The sequence below is a fragment of the Myxine glutinosa genome, chromosome 6 (assembly GCF_964187855.1).
Source record: "Myxine glutinosa chromosome 6, kmMyxGlut1.1, whole genome shotgun sequence".
Classification (NCBI taxonomy): domain Eukaryota; kingdom Metazoa; phylum Chordata; class Myxini; order Myxiniformes; family Myxinidae; genus Myxine; species Myxine glutinosa.
The window spans coordinates 1,891,323-1,915,388 of NC_136266.1; the positions used below are offsets into that span (position 1 = coordinate 1,891,323).

General features: G+C 45.0%; 1 protein-coding gene across 3 annotated transcripts in view; it reads right to left on the reverse strand.

Moving 5' to 3' along the window:
• Window positions 1–11,084: 11,084 nt before the first annotated feature.
• The window catches only part of LOC137429117 (uncharacterized), a 232,344-nt gene continuing 219,362 nt past the window's right edge, over window positions 11,085–24,066 (reverse strand). For all 3 annotated transcript variants that reach the window (XM_078779541.1, XM_078779542.1, XM_078779543.1), the window contains 2 exons: window positions 15,462–15,567; window positions 11,085–15,160 (listed from right to left, as the gene is read on the reverse strand). In XM_078779541.1, the coding sequence (XP_078635667.1) occupies window positions 12,028–15,160; window positions 15,462–15,567 (3,239 nt within the window). In that variant the 3' untranslated portion in view covers window positions 11,085–12,027. The remainder of the gene's footprint in view (window positions 15,161–15,461; window positions 15,568–24,066) is intronic.

Sequence of the window (24,066 nt, forward strand, 5' to 3'; positions counted from 1 at the left end):
ATTCCTCCAACTCTTTCGTTTTGTATAGGCCCATCCCTGAAAATTCCGCCAACACTCGTTTTGTATAGGCCCATCCCTGAAAATTCCCCCAACTCTTTCCTTTTGTATAGGCACATCCCTGAAAATTCCACCAAGTTTCGTTTTGTATAGGCACATCCCTGAAAATTCCGCCAACTTTCGTTTTGTATAGGTACATCCCTGAAAATTCCGCCAACTTTCGTTTTGTATAGACACATCCCTCAAAATTCGGCCAACTCTCGTTTTGTATAGGCCCATCCCTGAAAATTCCACCAACTTTCGTTTTGTATCGGCACATCCCTGAAAATTCCATCAAGTTTCGTTTTGTATAGGCCCATCCCTGAAAATTCCACCAAGTTTCGTTTTGTATAGGTACATCCCTGAAAATTCCACCAACTTTCGTTTTGTATAGGTACATCCCTGAAAATTCCAGCAACTTTCGTTTTGTATAGGCACATCCCTGAAAATTCCACCAACTTTCGTTTTGTATAGGCACATCCCTGAAAATTCCACCAACTCTCGTTTTGTATAGGCACATCCCTGAAAATTCCACCAACTTTCGTTTTGTATAGGCACATCCCTGAAAATTCCACCAACTCTCGTTTTGTATAGGCACATCCCTGAAAATTCCACCAACTTTCGTTTTGTATAGGCACATCCCTGAAAATTCCACCAAGTTTCGTTTTGTATAGGTACATCCCTGAAAATTCCACCAACTTTCGTTTTGTATAGGTACATCCCTGAAAATTCCGCCAACTTTCGTTTTGTATAGACACATCCCTCAAAATTCCGCCAACTCTCGTTTTGTATAGGTACATCCCTGAAAATTCCACCAACTTTCGTTTTGTATAGGCACATCCCTGAAAATTCCACCAACTTTCGTTTTGTAGAGGCACATCCCTGAAAATTCCACCAAGTTTCGTTTTGTAGAGGCACATCCCTGAAAATTCCACCAACTTTCGTTTTGTATAGGCACATCCCTGAAAATTCCACCAAGTTTCGTTTTGTATAGGTACATCCCTGAAAATTCCACCAAGTTTCGTTTTGTATAGGTACATCCCTGAAAATTCCACCAAGTTTCGTTTTGTATAGGCACATCCCTGAAAATTCCACCAACTTTCGTTTTGTATAGGTACATCCCTGAAAATTCCGCCAACTTTCGTTTTGTATAGACACATCCCTCAAAATTCCGCCAACTCTCGTTTTGTATAGGTACATCCCTGAAAATTCCACCAACTTTCGTTTTGTATAGGTACATCCCTGAAAATTCCAGCAACTTTCGTTTTGTATAGGTACATCCCTGAAAATTCCACCAAGTTTCGTTTTGTATAGGCACATCCCTGAAAATTCCGCCAACTTTCGTTTTGTATAGGTACATCCCTGAAAATTCCACCAACTTTCGTTTTGTATAGGTACATCCCTGAAAATTCCACCAACTTTCCTTTTGTATAGGCACATCCCTGAAAATTCCACCAACTTTCGTTTTGTATAGGTACATCCCTGAAAATTCCGCCAACTTTCGTTTTGTATAGACACATCCCTCAAAATTCCGCCAACTCTCGTTTTGTATAGGCACATCCCTGAAAATTCCACCAACTCTCGTTTTGTATAGGCACATCCCTGAAAATTCCCCCAACTCTTTCCTTTTGTATAGGCACATCCCTGAAAATTCCGCCAACTTTCGTTTTGTATAGGCACATCCCTGAAAATTCCACCAACTCTCGTTTTGTATAGGCACATCCCTGAAAATTCCACCAACTCTCGTTTTGTATAGGCACATCCCTGAAAATTCCCCCAACTCTTTCCTTTTGTATAGGCACATCCCTGAAAATTCCACCAACTTTCGTTTTGTATGGGTACATCCCTGAAAATTCCACCAAGTTTCGTTTTGTATAGGCACATCCCTGAAAATTCCGCCAACTTTCGTTTTGTATAGGTACATCCCTGAAAATTCCGCCAACTTTCGTTTTGTATAGACACATCCCTGAAAATTCCCCCAACTCTTTCCTTTTGTATAGGCACATCCCTGAAAATTCCACCAACTTTCGTTTTGTATAGGTACATCCCTGAAAATTCCACCAAGTTTCGTTTTGTATAGGCACATCCCTGAAAATTCCGCCAACTTTCGTTTTGTATAGGTACATCCCTGAAAATTCCGCCAACTTTCGTTTTGTATAGACACATCCCTCAAAATTCGGCCAACTCTCGTTTTGTATAGGCCCATCCCTGAAAATTCCACCAACTTTCGTTTTGTATCGGCACATCCCTGAAAATTCCATCAAGTTTCGTTTTGTATAGGCCCATCCCTGAAAATTCCACCAAGTTTCGTTTTGTATAGGTACATCCCTGAAAATTCCACCAACTTTCGTTTTGTATAGGTACATCCCTGAAAATTCCAGCAACTTTCGTTTTGTATAGGCACATCCCTGAAAATTCCACCAACTTTCGTTTTGTATAGGCACATCCCTGAAAATTCCACCAACTCTCGTTTTGTATAGGCACATCCCTGAAAATTCCACCAACTTTCGTTTTGTATAGGCACATCCCTGAAAATTCCACCAACTCTCGTTTTGTATAGGCACATCCCTGAAAATTCCACCAACTTTCGTTTTGTATAGGCACATCCCTGAAAATTCCACCAAGTTTCGTTTTGTATAGGTACATCCCTGAAAATTCCACCAACTTTCGTTTTGTATAGGTACATCCCTGAAAATTCCGCCAACTTTCGTTTTGTATAGACACATCCCTCAAAATTCCGCCAACTCTCGTTTTGTATAGGTACATCCCTGAAAATTCCACCAACTTTCGTTTTGTATAGGCACATCCCTGAAAATTCCACCAACTTTCGTTTTGTAGAGGCACATCCCTGAAAATTCCACCTAGTTTCGTTTTGTAGAGGCACATCCCTGAAAATTCCACCAACTTTCGTTTTGTATAGGCACATCCCTGAAAATTCCACCAAGTTTCGTTTTGTATAGGTACATCCCTGAAAATTCCACCAAGTTTCGTTTTGTATAGGTACATCCCTGAAAATTCCACCAAGTTTCGTTTTGTATAGGCACATCCCTGAAAATTCCACCAACTTTCGTTTTGTATAGGTACATCCCTGAAAATTCCGCCAACTTTCGTTTTGTATAGACACATCCCTCAAAATTCCGCCAACTCTCGTTTTGTATAGGTACATCCCTGAAAATTCCACCAACTTTCGTTTTGTATAGGTACATCCCTGAAAATTCCAGCAACTTTCGTTTTGTATAGGTACATCCCTGAAAATTCCACCAAGTTTCGTTTTGTATAGGCACATCCCTGAAAATTCCGCCAACTTTCGTTTTGTATAGGTACATCCCTGAAAATTCCACCAACTTTCGTTTTGTATAGGTACATCCCTGAAAATTCCACCAACTTTCCTTTTGTATAGGCACATCCCTGAAAATTCCACCAACTTTCGTTTTGTATAGGTACATCCCTGAAAATTCCGCCAACTTTCGTTTTGTATAGACACATCCCTCAAAATTCCGCCAACTCTCGTTTTGTATAGGCACATCCCTGAAAATTCCACCAACTCTCGTTTTGTATAGGCACATCCCTGAAAATTCCCCCAACTCTTTCCTTTTGTATAGGCACATCCCTGAAAATTCCGCCAACTTTCGTTTTGTATAGGCACATCCCTGAAAATTCCACCAACTCTCGTTTTGTATAGGCACATCCCTGAAAATTCCACCAACTCTCGTTTTGTATAGGCACATCCCTGAAAATTCCCCCAACTCTTTCCTTTTGTATAGGCACATCCCTGAAAATTCCACCAACTTTCGTTTTGTATGGGTACATCCCTGAAAATTCCACCAACTCTCGTTTTGTATAGGCACATCCCTGAAAATTCCCCCAACTCTTTCCTTTTGTATAGGCACATCCCTGAAAATTCCCCCAACTCTCGTTTTGTATGGGCACATCCCTGAAAATTCCACCAACTTTCGTTTTGTATGGGTACATCCCTGAAAATTCCGCCAACTTTCGTTTTGTAGAGGCCCATCACTGAAAATTCCTCCAACTCTTTCGTTTTGTATAGGCCCATCCCTGAAAATTCCTCCAACTCTTTCATTTTGTAGAGGCCCATGCCTGAAAATTCCTCCAACTCTCGTTTTGTAGAGGCCCATCCCTGAAAATTCCTCCAACTCTCGTTTTGTATAGGCCCATCCCTGAAAATTCCTCCAACTCTCGTTTTGTATAGGCCCATCCTTGAAAATTCCTCCAACTCTCGTTTTGTATAGGCCCATCCATGAAAATTCCTCCAACTCTCGTTTTGTAGAGGCCCATCCCTGAAAATTCCTCCAACTCTCGTTTTGTAGAGGCACATCCCTGAAAATTCCTCTCACTCTTTCGTTTTGTGTAGGCCCATTCTTGAAAATTCCTCCAACTCTCGTTTTGTATAGGCACATCCCTGAAAATTCCTACAACTCTTTCGTTTTGTATAGGCCCATCCCTGAAAATCCTCCAACTCTCGTTTTGTATCGGCCGATCCCTGAAAATTCCTCCAACTTTCGTTTTGCATAGGCCCATCCCTGAAAATTCCTCCAACTCTTTTTGTACAGGCCCATCCCTGAAAATTCCTCCAACTCTCGTTTTGTAGAGGCCCATCCCTGAAATTCCTCCAACTTTTTCGTTTTGTGTAGGCCCATTCTTGAAAATTCCTCCAACTCTCGTTTTGTAAAGGCACATCCCTGAAAATTCCTACAACTCTTTCGTTTTGTATAGGCCCATCCCTGAAAATCCTCCAACTCTCGTTTTGTATAGGCCCATCCCTGAAAATTCCTCCAACTTTCGTTTTGTATAGGCCGATCCCTGAAAATTCCTACAACTCTTTCGTTTTGTATAGGCCGATCCCTGAAAATCCTCCAACTTTCGTTTTGTATAGGCCCATCCCTGAAAATTCCTACAACTCTTTCGTTTTGTATAGGCCCATCCCTGAAAATCCTCCAACTCTCGTTTTGTATAGGCCCATCCCTGAAAATTCCTCCAACTTTCGTTTTGTATAGGCCGATCCCTGAAAATTCCTACAACTCTTTCGTTTTGTATAGGCCGATCCCTGAAAATCCTCCAACTTTCGTTTTGTATAGGCCCATCCCTGAAAATTCCTACAACTCTTTCGTTTTGTATAGGCCCATCCCTGAAAATCCTCCAACTCTCGTTTTGTATAGGCCGATCCCTGAAAATTCCTCCAACTTTCGTTTTGCATAGGCCCATCCCTGAAAATTCCTCCAACTCTTTTTGTACAGGCCCATCCCTGGAAATTCCTCCAACTCTTTCGTTTTGTAGAGGCCCATCCCTGAAAATTCCTCCAACTCTCGTTTTGTAGAGGCCCATCCCTGAAAATTCCTCCGACTTTCGTTTTGTCCAGGCCCATCCCTGAAAATTCCTCCAACTCTTTCGTTTTGTAGAGGCCCATTCCTGAAAATTCCTCCAACTCTTTCGTTTTGTATAGGCACATCCCTGAAAATTCCTCCAACTCTTTCGTTTTGTATAGGCCCATCCCTGAAAATCCTCGAAATCTCGTTTTGTATAGGCCGATCCCTGAAAATTCCTCCAACTCTTTCATTTTGAAGAGGCTCATCCCTGAAAATTCCTCCAACTCTCGTTTTGTCGAGGACCATCCCTGAAAATTCCTCCAACTCTCGTTTTGTATAGGCCCATCCCTGAAAATTCCTCCAACTCTTTCGTTTTGTATCGGCCCATCCTTGAAAATTCCTCCAACTCTCGTTTTGTATAGGCACATCCTTGAAAATTCCTCCAACTCTTTCGTTTTGTATCGGCCCATCCTTGAAAATTCCTCCAACTCGTTTTGTGGAGGCCCATCCCTGAAAATTCCTCCAACTCTTTCGTTTTGTATTGGCCCATCCCTGAAAATTCCTCGAACTCTTTCGTTTTGAATAGGCCCATCCCTGCAACTTTCGTTTTATATAGGCACCCCCCTGAAAATTCTTCCAACTCTTTCGTTTTGTATAGGCACATCCCTGAAAATTCCTCCAACTCTCGTTTTGTATCGGCCCATCCCTGAAAATTCCTCCAACTCTTTCGTTTTGTATAGGCCCATCCCTGAAAATTCCTCCAACTCTTTCATTTTGTAGAGGCCCATGCCTGAAAATTCCTCCAACTCTCGTTTTGTAGAGGCCCATCCCTGAAAATTCCTCCAACTGTCGTTTTGTATAGGCCCATCCCTGAAAATTCCTCCAACTCTCGTTTTGTATCGGCACATCCCTGAAAATTCGGCCAACTTTCGTTTTGTAGAGGCACATCCCTGAAAATTCGGCCAACTCTCGTTTTGTATAGGCACATCCCTGAAAATTCCACCAACTCTCGTTTTGTATAGGCCCATCCCTGAAAATTCCTCCAACTCTTTCGTTTTGTATAGGCCCATCCCTGAAAATTCCTCCAACTCTTTCATTTTGTAGAGGCCCATGCCTGAAAATTCCTCCAACTCTCGTTTTGTAGAGGCCCATCCCTGAAAATTCCTCCAACTCGTTTTGTATAGGCCCATCCCTGAAAATTCCTCCAACTCTCGTTTTGTATAGGCCCATCCTTGAAAATTCCTCCAACTCTCGTTTTGTATAGGCCCATCCCTGAAAATTCCTCCAACTCTTTTTGTACAGGCCCATCCCTGGAAATTCCTCCTACTCTTTCGTTTTGTAGAGGCCCATCCCTGAAAATTCCTCCGACTTTCGTTTTGTAGAGGCCCATCCCTGAAAATTCCTCCAACTCTTTCGTTTTGTAGAGGCCCATTCCTGAAAATTCCTCCAACTCTCGTTTTGTATAGGCACATCCCTGAAAATTCCTCCAACTCTTTCGTTTTGTATAGGCCCATCCCTGAAAATCCTCGAAATCTCGTTTTGTATAGGCCGATCCCTGAAAATTCCTCCAACTCTTTCATTTTGTAGAGGCTCATCCCTGAAAATTCCTCCAACTCTCGTTTTGTCAAGGACCATCCCTGCAAATTCCTCCAACTCTCGTTTTGTATAGGCCCATCCCTGAAAATTCCTCCAACTCTCGTTTTGTGTAGGCCCATCCTTGAAAATTCCTCCAACTCTCGTTTTGTATAGGCCCATCCTTTAAAATTCCTCCAACTCTCGTTTTGTATAGGCCCATCCCTGAAAATTCCTCCAACTCTCATTTTGTATTGGCCCATCCTTGAAAATTCCTCCAACTCTCGTTTTGTGGAGGCACACCCCTGAAAATTCCTCCAACTCTCGTTTTGTAGAGGCCCGTTTTGTAAATTCCTACAACTCTTTCGTTTTGTATCGGCACATCCCTGAAAATTCCGCCAACTCTCGTTTTGTATAGGCCCATCCCTGAAAATTCTTCCAACTCTTTCGTTTTGTATAGGCCCATCCCTGAAAATTCCTCCAACTCTTTCGTTTTGCATAGGCCCATCCCTGAAAATTCCGCCAACTCTCGTTTTGTATAGGCCCATCCCTGAAAATTCTTCCAACTCTTTCGTTTTGTATAGGCCCATCCCTGAAAATTCCTCCAACTCTTTCGTTTTGCATAGGCCCATCCCTGAAAATTCCTGCAACTTTCGTTTTATATAGGCACATCCCTGAAAATTCTTCCAACTCTTTCGTTTTGTATAGGCACATCCCTGAAAATTCCTCCAACTCTTTCGTTTTGTATCGGCCCATCCCTGAAAATTCCTCCAACTCGTTTTGTGGAGGCTCATCCCTGAAAATTCCTCCAACTCTTTCGTTTTGTATCTGCCCATCCCTGAAAATTCCTCCAACTCTTTCGTTTTGAATAGGCCCATCCCTGAAAATTCCTGCAACTTTCGTTTTATATAGGCACATCCCTGAAAATTCTTCCAACTCTTTCGTTTTGTATAGGCACATCCCTGAAAATTCCTCCAACTCTTTCGTTTTGTATCGGCCCATCCCTGAAAATTCCTCCAACTCTTTCGTTTTGTATAGGCCCATCCCTGAAAATTCCTGCAACTTTCATTTTGTACAGGCCCATCCCTGAAAATTCCTCCAACTCTTTCGTTATGTATAGGCCCATCCCTGAAAATTCCTCCAACTCTTTCGTTTTGTATCGGCCCATCCTTGAAAATTCCTCCAACTCTCGTTTTGTATAGGCACATCCTTGAAAATTCCTCCAACTCTTTCGTTTTGTATCGGCCCATCCTTGAAAATTCCTCCAACTCGTTTTGTGGAGGCCCATCCCTGAAAATTCCTCCAACTCTTTCGTTTTGTATTGGCCCATCCCTGAAAATTCCTCGAACTCTTTCGTTTTGAATAGGCCCATCCCTGAAAATTCCTGCAACTTTCGTTTTATATAGGCCCATCCCTGATAATTCCTCCAACTCTTTTGTTTTGTACAGGCCCATCCCTGAAAATTCCTTCAACTCTTTCGTTTTGTATAGGCCCATCCCTGAAAATTCCTGCAACTTTCATTTTGTATAGGCCCATCCCTGAAAATTCCTCCAACTCTTTCGTTTTGTACAGGCCCATCCCTGATAATTCCTCCAACTCTCGTTTTGTATCGGCCCATCCCTGAAAATTCCTCCAACTCTTTCGTTTTGTATAGGCCCATCCCTGAAAATTCCTGCAACTTTCATTTTGTATAGGCCCATCCCTGAAAATTCCTCCAACTCTTTCGTTTTGTACAGGCCCATCCCTGATAATTCCTCCAACTCTTTCGTTTTGTACAGGCCCATCCCTGATAATTCCTCCAACTCTTTCGTTTTGTACAGGCCCATCCCTGATAATTCCTCCAACTCTTTCGTTTTGTACAGGCCCATCCCTGATAATTCCTCCAACTCTTTCGTTTTGTGCAGGCCCATCCCTGATAATTCCTCCAACTCTTTCGTTTTGTACAGGCCCATCCCTGAAAATTCCTCCAACTTTTTCGTTTTGTATAGGCCCATCCCTGATAATTCCTCCAACTCTTTTGTTTTGTACAGGCCCATCCCTGATAATTCCTCCAACTCTTTCGTTTTGTATCGGCCCATCCCTGAAAATTCCTCCAACTCTTTCGTTTTGTACAGGCCCATCCCTGATAATTCCTCCAACTTTTTCGTTTTGTATAGGCCCATCCCTGATAATTCCTCCAACTCTTTCGTTTTGTAGAGGCACATCCCTGAAAATTCCTCCAACTCTTTCGTTTTGTAGAGGCCCATCCCTGAAAATTCCTCCAACTCTTTCGTTTTGTACAGGCCCATCCCTGATAATTCCTCCAACTCTTTCGTTTTGTACAGGCCCATCCCTGATAATTCCTCCAACTCTTTCGTTGTGCAGAGTCCCATCCCTTTATCACAAGTATGTTTCCAATTATTTTTGGCCTCTTTTAGAAGCTTTGCGAGCCATTTTAGGTAACAATCCTCATCGAGCCCACACAATATACTTTATGATGTCCCAAACACCACTGTTTCCTAGATTTTTTGCACATGCACAACGTGCATTCTAAGGGTGGATTACGTCATTTTGAAACTCCCGTATTGAATGTTCCTCGATTTGAAATATAATTTATGTTCCAGACCACGAGGCCTGAATTTCTACACGAATATTTAATGTTTGAAAAGTACATTCCAATGTAGACATCCAAAGCAACATCCTCAATGATGAATCTCTTAGAATGGAGGGATAGTCATTGGGGAAGGGGGAGTATGGGGGGGGGGGGGGGGGAGAGGTTGGGACACAGGAAGCAATGTTCAGTTTATTCATAGTGTAAAAGATGTATGTGTTCATTTAACTTAAAGGGCTGCAGGATGGCCTAGAGGTACACATGGCTGTCTACCCTGGGTTCGACGAATCCAGACTCAGCTACAAACCGTCATCCTGGTATTTCACAGGCAGGATGATTCATCAATGTGGGTGCCGTCCCTCGGATGCTGGCATTGGTTGGTCAACGTAAAAGCTCCGATACGGTGTCCTTCGAGAAGAGTCGGCCGGCTATCACTGGCACCCTGAACAAGTTACTCATTCTTGTGCTAACCAGCAGAGGGCATTGCATCAGCACCACAGTCGCATCCTCAGCATCCAATGATGGCACCTCACAGCCTTGTGCTACGTTGAAACGAGGAAGAAGATTTAACGCAATACGCTACAATTGGGACATGGGTGCAGGGTGGAGGAGGAGGTGGGGACGGAGCGTATCTGTGATTATGGACCTGAAGTTAAAAAATACACTCTTTGTAAATTATGTTCACAAATGTGAATAAGAAATGAGCTTTTATTAAACAAGATACTTGGATATGTACAAGGAATCGGGACACAGGAGGAGCCACTGGGCCCATCAAGGGTGCCAGCCTTTATTAGGCCAAATTTGGACCTGGTCAAGGTTTGACGTGCACTCGTCATTGTAGAACGTAGACGATAGTTTGATGCTAATACTTTGTGTGATGATATTAGTTACCCCAGGCGAATGATACAGGAAGTGATATCAGAGCTGTTCAAAGCAATCTCAGTTTACTAATGTTACAATTGTATTTCCTGGCAAGAGTGGTGATGTTTGATCTCATCATCACCATCATGACGTGTTTCATCCAGGTCATTGAAAGTAGAAGATCAAAGAAGTAGCTCATATTCACAGAAGACTGTCAACACAATTTGGTGATTTCAGTCTTTCACACTTTTATATAAATCATTCAGACTTCCAAAATGGCCATAAACTAATGAGTTACCAACTTCTGTCACTCAAAGAAACATGAACTATGTGGGGACAGATAATGTTGGACAATAATCAGATGAATATTTGTCACATTGCAGAAGAAGTGGACGTCAGTGTTGAAGGTGTGGAAACAATCATTCATTTTCACTTGATATTCAACAAGGTAAAATTACCTGGTGGGAAGCAAAGGATTTCACATTTTTTGTGCGGCCACTTGCGTGGTAACTTATGTGGCAACTTATGTGGCAACTGGTGTGGCAACTTGTGTGGCAACTTGTGTGGCAACTTATGTGGTAACTTGTGTGGCAACTTATGTGGTAACTTTGGCGGTCACTTGTGTGGTAACGTATGTGGTAACTTGTGCGGCCACTTTTGTGGTAACTTGTGTGGCAACTTGTGTGGCCATGGCAACAGAGTTCCTGGAACCCCACCAGAAGGGAGATAATTTATTGACAAATTTATTGACAGATATTAAATCTGATTCCATCATTTCACCAGTCAGAACGAGCCAGCATGGACTGGAGACATTCGCAGTCTTCTTCTTTCTTAAGTCTTAATGCCACCAATTAGCGGTCAGCTACTCAGATACACCTTCTCCATTCTCTCTTGTCCTCTGTATCTTCTTTTTTCAATGACTCGCTTTTCAAACATCGTCGGTCGGTCCCCGGCATCAAATCATGAATAGGTTCGGCCATCAGCTGGAAATCTCATGCCAACAGAGTTTTTGGAACTAAACAGATGAATTCATGCGAGACTTCTTGATCGTAGCCGAAACCATCGATGCAATACAGCAATACGGTGACTTGTTACACGCGAGTTAGGCAAACAATCTGCAGATGGGCAGGTATGCTGTGTCAGGAGGTGATTTTACTATGACCACGTTGGCAAGTCCAGACTCATCACATTGTGATTTTCTCTTCGGAGCACGCAAGGAACATTTGAATGGCATCAAGTGTACAAGTGATGAAGACATCGACACGCGTGTACCGAAACGGCCGTGTCCCCATCACCCTCTCGCATAATTATACGCACACGTCATCAAGTTTCAACCACATCGATGGGACAAATGTGTATGTCCAACAATGGAATACATTGAGATACAGGTGAGGTTTCATCAAGTCCTCTGTAATTTTTGATTTTCCAGAATAAAGGGTCCATCTCAACCTTGAACAAGCCTTGTAAAACACACAGCAAGTAAAGCTAAAATCAACTTGAATAGTGTACAATGAATGCACAGCAACAAGACCAGGATACCATATCTACCTCCAGCATACCAAGGAGCAGGAGTTGGTCAATAACAATAATTGCAGATTTTAAAATGATTTTGGTTTAAAACGATGCCAAAATAATTATGATCATTCAGCGAGATCCGGCAGTGATCGCCTCATCCATAAGATCATCGTTTATGTCGATCACTTCTGGGGATGGGCGGAAGGTCAGACTTGATGTGGAAAGAGGAGATTTGGAAAAGACAGAGGATGATTTTTTATCCCTATCTTTTTCTACATCTGAAATGCAATCCTTTTTTGGTTTTCCTTGCTGTGTATCACACAGAAATCTGTTTCCCAGACCAACATCCTCCTCAATACTTCCATCCATTTTGGGCCGGCTTGCCGGCACATCTGCACGAACGGCGAGTTTCTCCACTGGCTTTGGCGTCGACCCTCTATGCTGCAGTGACACGTCGTAGCTGTTACCACCACCTACAGGTCTCAGTGACGCTGTCTCTCCAAACTTGGGCGCGGGCTTCTGCTTCAGTCCGGCAGGAGATCCCCTGCCATCGGATTTTGGCATGGCACTCATCGCTGGACTATTCTTGACATCATCCAGCCTTCTCACCGAATCCACAGGGCTCTGCTGAATGCCTCGATTCTCAGGTCTGTCTTTTTTATCCCTTTTCTGCTCATCAGACTGAGATAACAGCTGCTTGCTTTGAGATGACGATGTGCCACTACTCGGCACCCTTTCGTCTGACCCTCCGGCATTTGAGGCTTTATGCTTGAGCTTGTCGATAACTGCAATTAGTGAAGACGAATGACTAGGTGATCGGCCAGTTTTAGGTGTGCTTTGGGGAACTGAACCTGGAATGGGCATGCTTGGACTGGTTACTTTGTATGCGGTGCTAGCTACAGGTACAACTGCCCTTGCTGTGGTAGGAAGCGTTGGGGACGAGATCGTGGTCATAGTAGGCAGGGGCCTTGATGAAACAGATGCCGTGGTTGTCTTTGCTCCTTGGTAAGATCCCGGACTGGATATATTTGATGTAGTTACAATGGTGGAGCCGAGTCCCTTGATCTTTGGCATCGGATTTGCCAGCACCATCTTTGATCCTGGCATTCGGTCTGAGGTGTTCACCTGCAAGCCCCGTGTGTGCGATGGAGAAGAACCGGAACGGCTAATTCCGACGGATGAACTAAGGGGTGGAGTCTTAGGTGTTGGTTTTATCTTTATGTTGCTGCTGGAAATGGGCTTGCTGGTCAGCGACTGTGACAAAGGACTCTTGGAGAACCCAGTGTTCTGCCCAGAAACAGGCTTTGGGGTGGGTGCACCCACAGGCAAAGGTTTTGTGTTCTTAATTTTTGCAACTAACTGAGTGCCCTGCTTATTGGGGGAAGCAATGCTGGAGGAAGCCGAGGATGGGCTTTTTCCAGAACCAGAAGAGCCAGAGCTATTACTTTGTCCTCCCAATGTAACTTTCTTGGTCGAAACCTGTATTGTGATTTTAAGTGGAGCTGATGTATTGGAAGAAGTCTGAGAGCGACTGTGGGAAGGAGATGATGTGCCTAAAACAAGGCCAGAATTTGAACGTCCCTCACCATCACGATCTTTCTTTTTCTTTTTTGGAGGTTTATCCTTCTTGGGTCTCTCCCCAGAAGCATCTCTACTTCTCTTTAGTCCTCTTGATTCCTCCTTACCCCTGCCTGTCATTGAAGATACCTGAGGAGGAATCTTGGGAAGAGAGTTTTCCAATTGGTTAAAAAGTGGGAAAGACGCCGCCAAGAACTCAGATATATTCCCTGTCGATGCTGCCTCATTGCTAGTTGGCATACTTTGATGCGTTTCAGATCCTGCAGCATCCGGATCAAAATGGGAATGACCAGCAGTATTTCCTTCCTCAAAAATCCCTGGATTTTCTGATGCTGCAGCTCCAAAGGCAGAGAAGCTATAATTAACCTGTGGCAATTTGCGATCTCGGTTCACTGAATGTTCAGAGCCAGAAAGAAGATCAGGTAGGCTGTTGTCGTCACTATCACCTGAAAAAACATTTGCATCCAGTGGGGATCCAAAATCGTCCACCGTGGTACCAGGTTGCACATTGAATAACAGTTCTGGCACCACGGGCGAGTCGCACGATTCTGTTCGGCTGGGCTGCAGTGAAGATTGGTTTGATTTACAGGAAAGGCTTCCACTCTCGGTCCCACTTGCACAGGGTTGCCATGAAAACTCTGATAGGATGCTGGATAGGTCTTGCTCCAACCCAACACCCCCACTCCCTCCACCGTCTGACTGCAACTGACCAACCATAGGTTTGGACTGTGGGCTTTGAATAGCCAGGGAAAGTCGACCTGCTAAAACTGCTGCGCCAACTGGAGAGCCATCTGGCATATCAAACTTTAAGGGATCTGTAGAGGTTGCAGCCGTTGTCAGTCCATCTTCACCCTCCATGGCCGAGAGTTGTCGATTGAATTCATCCTCCGATTGCATGTCTCGTGGTGAACGGTTTGTCGGCTTCCGCTTGCGTTTCCAGGAGAGCGGGGAAGATGGCTCTCCAGAGGCAGGCAGTCCAGATCCCGGGACTGAAATGCTATGAGGTGATGTAGGCACAGAGGGTGTGGGTACACCATAAATAGACGACACAGATGACACCACAGAAGATGTGGATAGCGATGGAGTAGTATCTGTTGCAACACTGTCTCTTAGTAGAGTCATGAGCATCGGGTGCGTCTTCGTGCTCGATGGGGATGGTGTCGTAGGTGTATTCAACGTTGCAGGGATCTGCGTAGACTGTGATGCTCCGGCACTCACCCCGGTAGTAGGAGTACTCCCAGATGAACCAGGAATCAGTAGACTGGTCAAAATGGGATTCTGTGCAACTTTACAGAACTCTGCATCTCCATGGGTAGAAGGTGCAAGAGGGTGAGACCCAGTACTCGAATTGGGAAACAGGGACATGGGGGATGCAAGGCCTCCCCCATTAATTGCTACATCAACTCCAGAATATGCAGGGCTAGCATGAGTATGCGGGATGGGTGGCTGTTGTGGTCCTGATTTACCGTACATGTCAACAGAAGGTAAGATTGCACAGTGTGCGACCTCTGGTGTCGGTGGTGCGTGCGCCTTGTGCAACTCTTCAAGCGTAGCACTAAGATTGGAAGCAAGCGCTGCTAGAGCGCGGCGTGTCTCTGCAGTATTGCTCGGACGCACGGGGCACACCGGGGCAGACTCGGCTTTCTTGTACAGAGCTCTCATCGTCACGGGCAGAGACACGCAGCTAGCATGAAGGCAAGAAAGAAAAAAAACTTTCAAACAAATAGGGTAAAAAAGAACAGTGATAAAAATATAAGAGAAATAAACAAGAGCATTTTCAGATACATACAATCAACGTTATGATGAAAGTACGTGTCAAGCTTAAGCAGAAGATTACATATATTAACATGAAAGATTTACAACATTGACACATTATCGGCCACAGAATTGTGTTCAAGGAATAAAGGAACATTCCAGGATGGTGCTACTGGTACAAAACAAATAGTGTGCAGTACACAGTGGTATCAACTTGCTTGTTTTCTTACCGCTGCAGTATCTGCGAGATGTAATCATCACCACATATTGGTCCATCCACCGGGCTTGTGAAAAGCTTTCCACTCAGCAGGCCATGGTTGGAAATCTCGACCAAAACTGCACAGCACAACGAGCGAGAAGGCTGAAGTCTCAATTCATTAGGTGCAGTAGGTCCGTTCAAAACATTGCTGACCATGTGGTTATATTACAGTGGGTGAGCTACTGAGCAGTTTAAACTTGAAAAATGGAGATTTGTATAAAAACAACACGAACGCAACATCTTGCAACAAAATATACTAACGTCATGTCTTTATGTACACAGAGGTCATAGTTCATGGAAGAGCTGTAAAACAGATCCTGGAACATCACCAAGCCAAGATTTATATATGTGTATGCATATATGTATATAGTATATATACATACATACATATACATATATACATACATACATACATATATATATGTGACAGTTTTACAACACTAGATATGTCCGACCTACTGCGTTGTGTAACGAACTCTAACCGACTCACACCCACAGCTAACAGAATTGCGGAATTGTTTTGAAACTAAACATAAAGCCGGTGGGTAGCATCTTATTTACAACACTAAACCTAATTATTTACATTTCTATAACCCAGGACCTGTTCTTTTTGGAAAGAAGTTTGGAGGGGCGAAAACATAGCAATGCACCAATGCACCAATACACATTTCACAAAAGGTTCACATTTCAAATGTCATATTTGCTGCTTGGCTGCATCTTCTTGCTTCCTGCTTCATCTTCGGTGTGCAATAATAAAAAACTTAAAGGTCTTCTTTCCTGGCACACCAGAATACAATGTACAAAGCATGTCCGTTTTTATTGCCAGCAGGGCCAATCTCATGTGGTCCGACTGCGTGACATCGACGCCACTTAAAACCAGTGGTCCGCAGGTGCAAGGTAAGTTTGCAGCAAATGACTGCTCAGCAAAAAGGCAAGGCCAGATAACGTGTGGTCCATAAGGTGTATTGTGGTGCAGCAAAATGCAGCAGGGGTGCCGCACAGGTGTAGCCAGTTGCAGCTGCACAGTTCAGTGTTCCTGCGCACTTCCCCTCCAAAATGGGTCCATGGGTGGGGAGGAGAGACAAAGCACAGTTAGCAAAGGAAAGGACGCAAAGGTGCACATCAATAGGAGGCAATGCAACCTGAGGGGCGCGCGGGAGAGCGAGCAGAGCAAGCTCGTCCCTAACCGTTCGTAACCCCCCATGTCAGCCTACACTACCCTTGCCCTTCCCTGTATTTACAAATTACAAATTCGTTACTACGTCTTGTCTCCCATATCCCCCTCTAAACCAAATTCGTCTTCCAATCCCTCCCAAGAAGGAAGAGATGGAATTACACACAATGTCACACTTCCACATCATGATGTGTCTCACCCACTCAAATAGTTCACAAAACCTGGTGTGGAGTTCCGTCTCCCTTGGTGAGTGGATGTGGATGGTGCGAAGAGATTCCTCATCCTAACTATACTCTAATAACATTAACTCAGTTACACTACCCGGGGTCTTGCCCTGCCAATCGGCATCTTTAAACTATGTGGTTCTAAAAACCAATTCCCATTGACCATCCTGTGATGCCATCCAATTTGGGTCTCACTCCCCAATTTTTCACTACTGTGCCTTTGCACAATTTCGGGGCTGGGTCGTGTGGCTCCACTAGCAGGTCCAACTACCTGCGCACCTCCGCCACTGAAGTCGCCACCCGGGCTTACCTTGCTCCTTGCGACTACCCTAAATCGGGGAAGGCCCTCCTGGCTCTCTCACCCCTCCGATGCCCTCTCTGGCATTGGGCTACCCGGGTCCTTCTCCTGGATCCTCGGGCCCCACTGAACACTACTCTGACTGGCTCCCAGAGCCTACCTGCGGCCTCACCTGGCCGACAGACTACCAGTGGCGGAGTGCCCCAATAATCATACGCACCAAAAAAGCCCACACACACAGCCATTCCACAGACTCATGCACCCATCCAAGCACTTCTTTGCAACTACCTGCACCACAGGTGTCAATATCCAACAATTTACTTAAACCCTCTACCTAACTTTAGACTACTCTCCCCGGGTATTCGTGAAGGGGTCCATCTTCCCCCATTCACTCCTTCGCACCATGCATTCCACACCACTCATTCCACACCATTTATTCCACACACCAAGCTCTCTTGCACACCTCTTGTGCTCTTACACCTTTTCTCCACTTGCACCCCATGCAAGTCAATTCACTCAACACAACTCCATTCATCCTCAATACACCACTCATACACCACCTCCGGTTATCTCCGACCAATTCCTCATTTGCGCCTCAATCTCAAGCTCCACACACACAGTGATTCCCATTCAATTCCTCATTTGCTCAAGCTCATCCACACACAGAATTTCTCCACACTACTACTACTACTAACACACACACACACACACACACACACACACACACACACACACACACACACACACACACACACACCATCATCTAACTAGCTAGCTGCTTTTCCCCCTAATACTCGTGCTTTCCCGTCTTCCCTTACACTAAGCACTCCCTTGTCATTATCATCCTTCTAATCTCTCTACGTCCCCTCTACCTGTACAAATGTCACTACTTAAATCTCATGTCTCCTGTTGTCATCTCTAAATCCCTAACAATATCCTAGCCCGCCTTCGGCTAGTTTACACTGCCACCCCATAATCTACTGCTCATGTGCCCCAAATGATCGTGTGAGGAATGGCGAAACCACCACTCCCCCACACAGGGTAACATTCTCCAACACTATGGCCATTCGTCCACTACTCTCGAGCCTCTCCGTGCGGAAATACATCGCCGTAGCTCGGCTTCGAAAAGCCGAGCAATGCATGCGGGTGGTTGGTCTACTGTTGGTTGGGTCCGTCGTGCATTTTCGATTCAGGGGAGGAGGTTTTGTTGGGCCAAGGTTCCAGGCGCCATCCCTGCGCGGAGCCTTTCGGTCCCCGGCACGATGGCCCAGCCGCCCACGGTCGGAGCACCGCGCCCGCCAGGGGGCGCAGCTCCGACCTCTCCTACCCCCCCCTCGAACCGTGCCGATTGCCTTTCCCGCCAAGGCGCGGCACCGACCATACAGGGCGGGGCCCGGCACCAATCGTGCACACCGCCGCGGCAACGATCCCCGCCAATCCCCACTGCACACAAAGTGCACCACGCACCGAGGGCTCGCGTCGGCTATACGTCGCCCTAAACGCTCCGCCCGGTCTGCGTCGATGCCCGAGCCGCGTTCTCAACACACGCGACCCATTCCACTCTCGCACATCGAGGCGCTCCAGCGCCTCCCATACACTCTCTGCATTCTATTACAGCATGCTCTCCTCTCGCGCCCTCTGGTGTGCATTCTTTCTTGCACACCACACTCGCACCTGCACACCTCGGCGCACTCATGCCCCTCGCACACTCCATTATCACACACTCCTCTGTTACACACTCAGTAACACACTTGGCCATCGCACACCCTCGCGCACAATCTTTTGTTACACACTCAGTAACAACCATGGGTGTGCACTCTCCCGGTACACAACCAATCACGCGCTCTGGTGTGCACTCCTGCACACTCTCTACCACATGCTCCGGTGTGCATTCTCGCACACCCTCTTCGGCCATCGCACACTCTGTATCGCACTCTGTTTCACACTCTTCCCACATACACTCCGTTGTGCATTCCTCCTCACACTCTGTAACACACTCTCCTGTTACACACTCGCGCTCCGTTGCCGTTCGCACACACGCGCCATTCACCCTCACACATCGCACCACGGACCTTCCACGAGCGCCCGGGTTTTGTCGCGATCCCAAGCGCGCCAAAAATCTTTTCGCGCCAAACATTTTCGTGCCATACACGCTCCTACTCACCTTCGGGACCCTTTTCCGCGGCAGCACCTGCAAACTTTCATTTTCGTTAGGAAGCACGACATCACAATGCGAATCCAGACTTTGAGTACATTCCATTTCGACCTCCCGTGATACATGTACTTTCTCTGCCGTCTCTTCGGCCCCAATTTCAATTATGCACATTTCTTTTTCTATATCGAGCTCGACGACCGCCGGTGCACATAAAATTTTATTTCCCAATTCGGCGGCCGTCGGCTTTCCCATACCCCTAGTCGCGATCTCTACCCCCGAGGTCAATGTAGCCGCGCTCTGCTCTACCCGGCTCTCCATGCGTTCCTCACATCGCGTTACCCCGTCGTGTCCCTTTGCGACCTCTTCGCTCAACTTGCGTCTTATGTCCTTCCCTGCCTCTTTCGTTTCCTTTCTCGACGCCACCCTCATTTTTTTCAATTCGTTATTCCGGGTGTCCATTTTTCTCCCCAGCCCGTTTTTCACCTCTTCCAATTCCCGGGTGGATTTGTCCCCCATTTCTTTCAATTGGCCACCCATTTCTTTCAATTGGCCACCCATTTTGTTTTCCAATTCATCACCCATTTTTTAATGTCCCGGGTGGATTTGTCACTTTGAGCATCCATTCGATTAACCAACTGATCCCCCATTTTTTTCATTTCCTTCTTAAATAGAGCCATGAATTGGTACAGCGGCCGCGGCCCTCGTCGCCATGTGCGAGGTGCCGCCATTTTCTTTCCCAGCTGCCGCACCCTTTTCTGCTTCCATTACTACCAACAGTCCCTCTCGGTCCTGGGTTATTAATTTCCCATTTTCTACCCCCACCGGCATTCGATCGTTTTGGCTAGCCATGGCATGAATACAATTTTGGATTTTTAAAAACTAAATTTTGGTCGCTCGTAATCTTGGGGCCAACTTGTCCAAAAAAAATTGGTAGGGTTCCAAATTCCACTCCCCGACACCAATTGTTGCTGCCAATATGTAAAATTGGTGTCCAAAATTTTGTCTAAAAAATTTCGTCCCAGGTTCCAAATCCCACTCCTGACACCAATTGTTGTGGATCTGCCGCCGGCCTTCTCCCCTTACCAAGGGGGGATTAGTCCCCTTGTCTTTGACTGACCAGGCGCGACCCGAGACCTATGACGTCCCTTCCGGACAGCGCGAAATAGGGTATCAGGACCAAATTCGCTGTTACCTAAATACTCGCACTGCCCTGAAGCGAGGAAATAAGCCTCGCACGAATCACGTGTGTTGGTGGATGGGCCGAGCGGTAGCGTACACGCGATCCGCGCCGTTTAGCACTTACTAGACCCGATTGGAGCGATCGGATTCGTACCATGCTTAGTCAATGGAGAAATCACAGGTACGATCGAATCAGGAAAGACAGGAAGAACAAATGGTTTAATTACGATTGCATGTATTTACAATACAGGATGCAGAGACACAGAGCAGCTTATACAGTCTTATTCTTAATCCCAAGGACACGGGCCAGTCTCACACACACACTCACACGGGGATTGCTGATGAGTAGGATGATGTTCACCAGCTCGCCCAGGGATGGCTCTCGTGCAGTTCTCTCCGGTCCCCGGCACGTCCTTTGGAGATGGAAGTCGGTGAAAGCAGGAGCTCGCCGCGTGTCGTCTGAACGGAGCGGGTTATCACGGGCGAAATGGTAGGGAGCGGACTTTGGCGCAGCTGGCGGTTATTCACTTGCGGCTATGGCCCTGGTGTTGGGCCTGGTGTTGGGCTAGCGGCTAGGGTGCCGGCTTAGGATCCTAGGATCCTGGGTTCGAAGGAAGCCTGGGTTCGAAGGTTGGTTCTGGGTTCTGGGTTCTGGGTTCGAAGTCCTGGGTTTGAAGGTTCGAAGCCCTGGTGTTGGGCTAGCGGCTAGGGTGCCGGCTTAGGATCCTAGGATCCTGGGTTCGAATCTCGGTCGATCGCCGAATTAATGCCAGGGGGGTTGACTCAGCCTGTCATCCTTCCGAGGTCGGCTAATTGAGTACCAGTTCACTGGTAATTCCCTGTTTGTCGTTGAAGGCGGCAAAAAGGGTTGGCGTCAGGAAGGGCATCCGGCCGTAAAACATTGCTTCAAAAAGGGGACCAAAAAACAACAACTACCACGGTCCCCGAAAAGGCCAACCCCCGCCTTGCGGGGAAAAATGGCCTCTAAACGGTGGTTTTTTTATGGCCGCGCTTACTCGCATGGGTGAAAAGCGCAATATGCGTTACCGGCGCGTCTGGCTGCGCCCGTGTACTTGTACAGTTCAACGCCTCTTCTTCTCTCTCTCTGCGCAAGTCCTCAAACAACGCGCGTATCCTCTGCAAATCCTTTCGCCACTGCGCTTATCCTCTGCCAGTCCTTCTCAATCAAGTGTTCCCGCGCTAGTCCTTAAGCAAAAACCCTTCAAGTCCTTTCGAGGGCTTTTCACATGGGCTTTTATAGACCCGCCCCACGAACCCTCTGGAACTCACCAGACGCGCTTCACCACGCCCTCTCACGCCATGCCGCTCGAGCTCTGATTGGCTGGTGGCTCTTACCGTCATCGCCTCGCCGCTCCCGACCTCAACGCCGCCCCGACCTTTTTAGGCCGACCTTGTGTTACTCGACTAGTGGTCAGCCGAATGGGGCGCGGGCTGGATTACGCCCATAGAGGTAGAATTGGAGGGTGGACGCAAAATGCATGGGGCCTACTCTCATGTCTTTACACAACGCAGGCACTAAGAGGGGAAATGGCCTATTCTTACACATACTAAGACATAACTATACTACAAATGGGCCTTTATGTTGCTCGTGTGACTAACTATGGGGGGCAACCCTTTAACCTTTAATGACCTCAATGTGCAAATCTCAAAACCGCAGCAATATGTATGTATGTATGTATGTATGTATGTATGTATGTACGTATGTACGTACATATATATATATATATATATATATATATATATATATATATATGTATATGTGTATATGTGTATATATATATATATATATATATATATATATATATATATATATATATATATATATATATATATATATATATATATATATATATATATATATATATATATATAAATTTAACCAAACAAGCGCACTGACCTCATGACATGATGCTGCCGTCATGTACATACATTATACCAACACATCACCTCCAAACGAGGAGGCATCCGTATGGTACTCAAGTCTTTGCAGACTGAGATTAAAGCTCCATGGTCACAAATAGACAAAGGCAGAGATGACGATCAGGATTTCGCCCTCATTATGGGCTCATCAGGACAACATACTGCAAATTGTTTATTTGTGACCAACCTAAGCCGCTAATAAACACAAATCGCACCCCTCAACTTGACGAGGAAGCAAGGCACACAGAGTCTCACCCCAGCAATTGCTGCACGACCTGTTTGCAACAAGTGTCACCTGCCACGCAAACATATTGTCTCTGCCCTGCTTGTCACCCTTCTCCCTTCCCTCTCCCCTCTCTTCCTCCCTCTCTTTGTATTCCCGTCACGAAGGGCCTCCGTGTTACCCGGCAATGGCACAACTCTCACAACTGAGTATTAATATCTCAACAACTCTCACAACTGTGTATTAATATCTCAACAACTCTCATAACTGTGTATTAATATCTCAACAACTCTCAGAACTGTGTATTAATATCTCAACAACTCTCATAACTGTGTATTAATATCTCAACAGCTCTCATAACTGTGTATTAATATCTCAACAGCTCTCATAACTGTGTATTAATATCTCAACAACTCTCACAACTGTGTATTAATATCTCAACAACTCTCATAACTGTGTATTAATATCTCAACAGCTCTCATAACTGTGTATTAATATCTCAACAGCTCTCATAACTGTGTATTAATATCTCAACAACTCTCATAACTGTGTTTTAATATCTCAACAACTCTTATAACCGTGTATTAATATCTCAACAACTCTCATAACTGTGTATTAATATCTCAACAACTCTCATAACTGTGTATTAATATCTCAACAACTCTCAGAACTGTGTATTAATATCTCAACAACTCTCATAACTGTGTATTAATATCTCAACAACTCTCATAACCGTGTATTAATATCTCAACAACTCTCATAACTGTGTATTAATATCTCAACAACTCTCATAACTGTGTTTTAATATCTCAACAACTCTCAGAACTGTGAATTAATATCTCAACAACTCTCATAACAGTGTATTAATATCTCAACAACTCTCATAACTGTGTTTTAATATCTCAACAACTCTTATAACCGTGTATTAATATCTCAACAACTCTCATAACTGTGTATTAATATCTCAACAACTCTCATAACTGTGTATTAATATCTCAACAACTCTCAGAACTGTGTATTAATATCTCAACAACTCTCATAACTGTGTATTAATATCTCAACAACTCTCATAACCGTGTATTAATATCTCAACAACTCTCATAACTGTGTATTAATATCTCAACAACTCTCATAACTGTGTTTTAATATCTCAACAACTCTCAGAACTGTGTATTAATATCTCAACAACTCTCATAACTGTGTATTAATATCTCAACAACTCTCAGAACTGTGTATTAATATCTCAACAACTCTCATAACTGTGTTTTAATATCTCAACAACTCTCAGAACTGTGTATTAATATCTCAACAACTCTCAGAACTGTGTATTAATATCTCAACAACTCTCATAACCGTGTATTAATATCTCAACAGCTCTCATA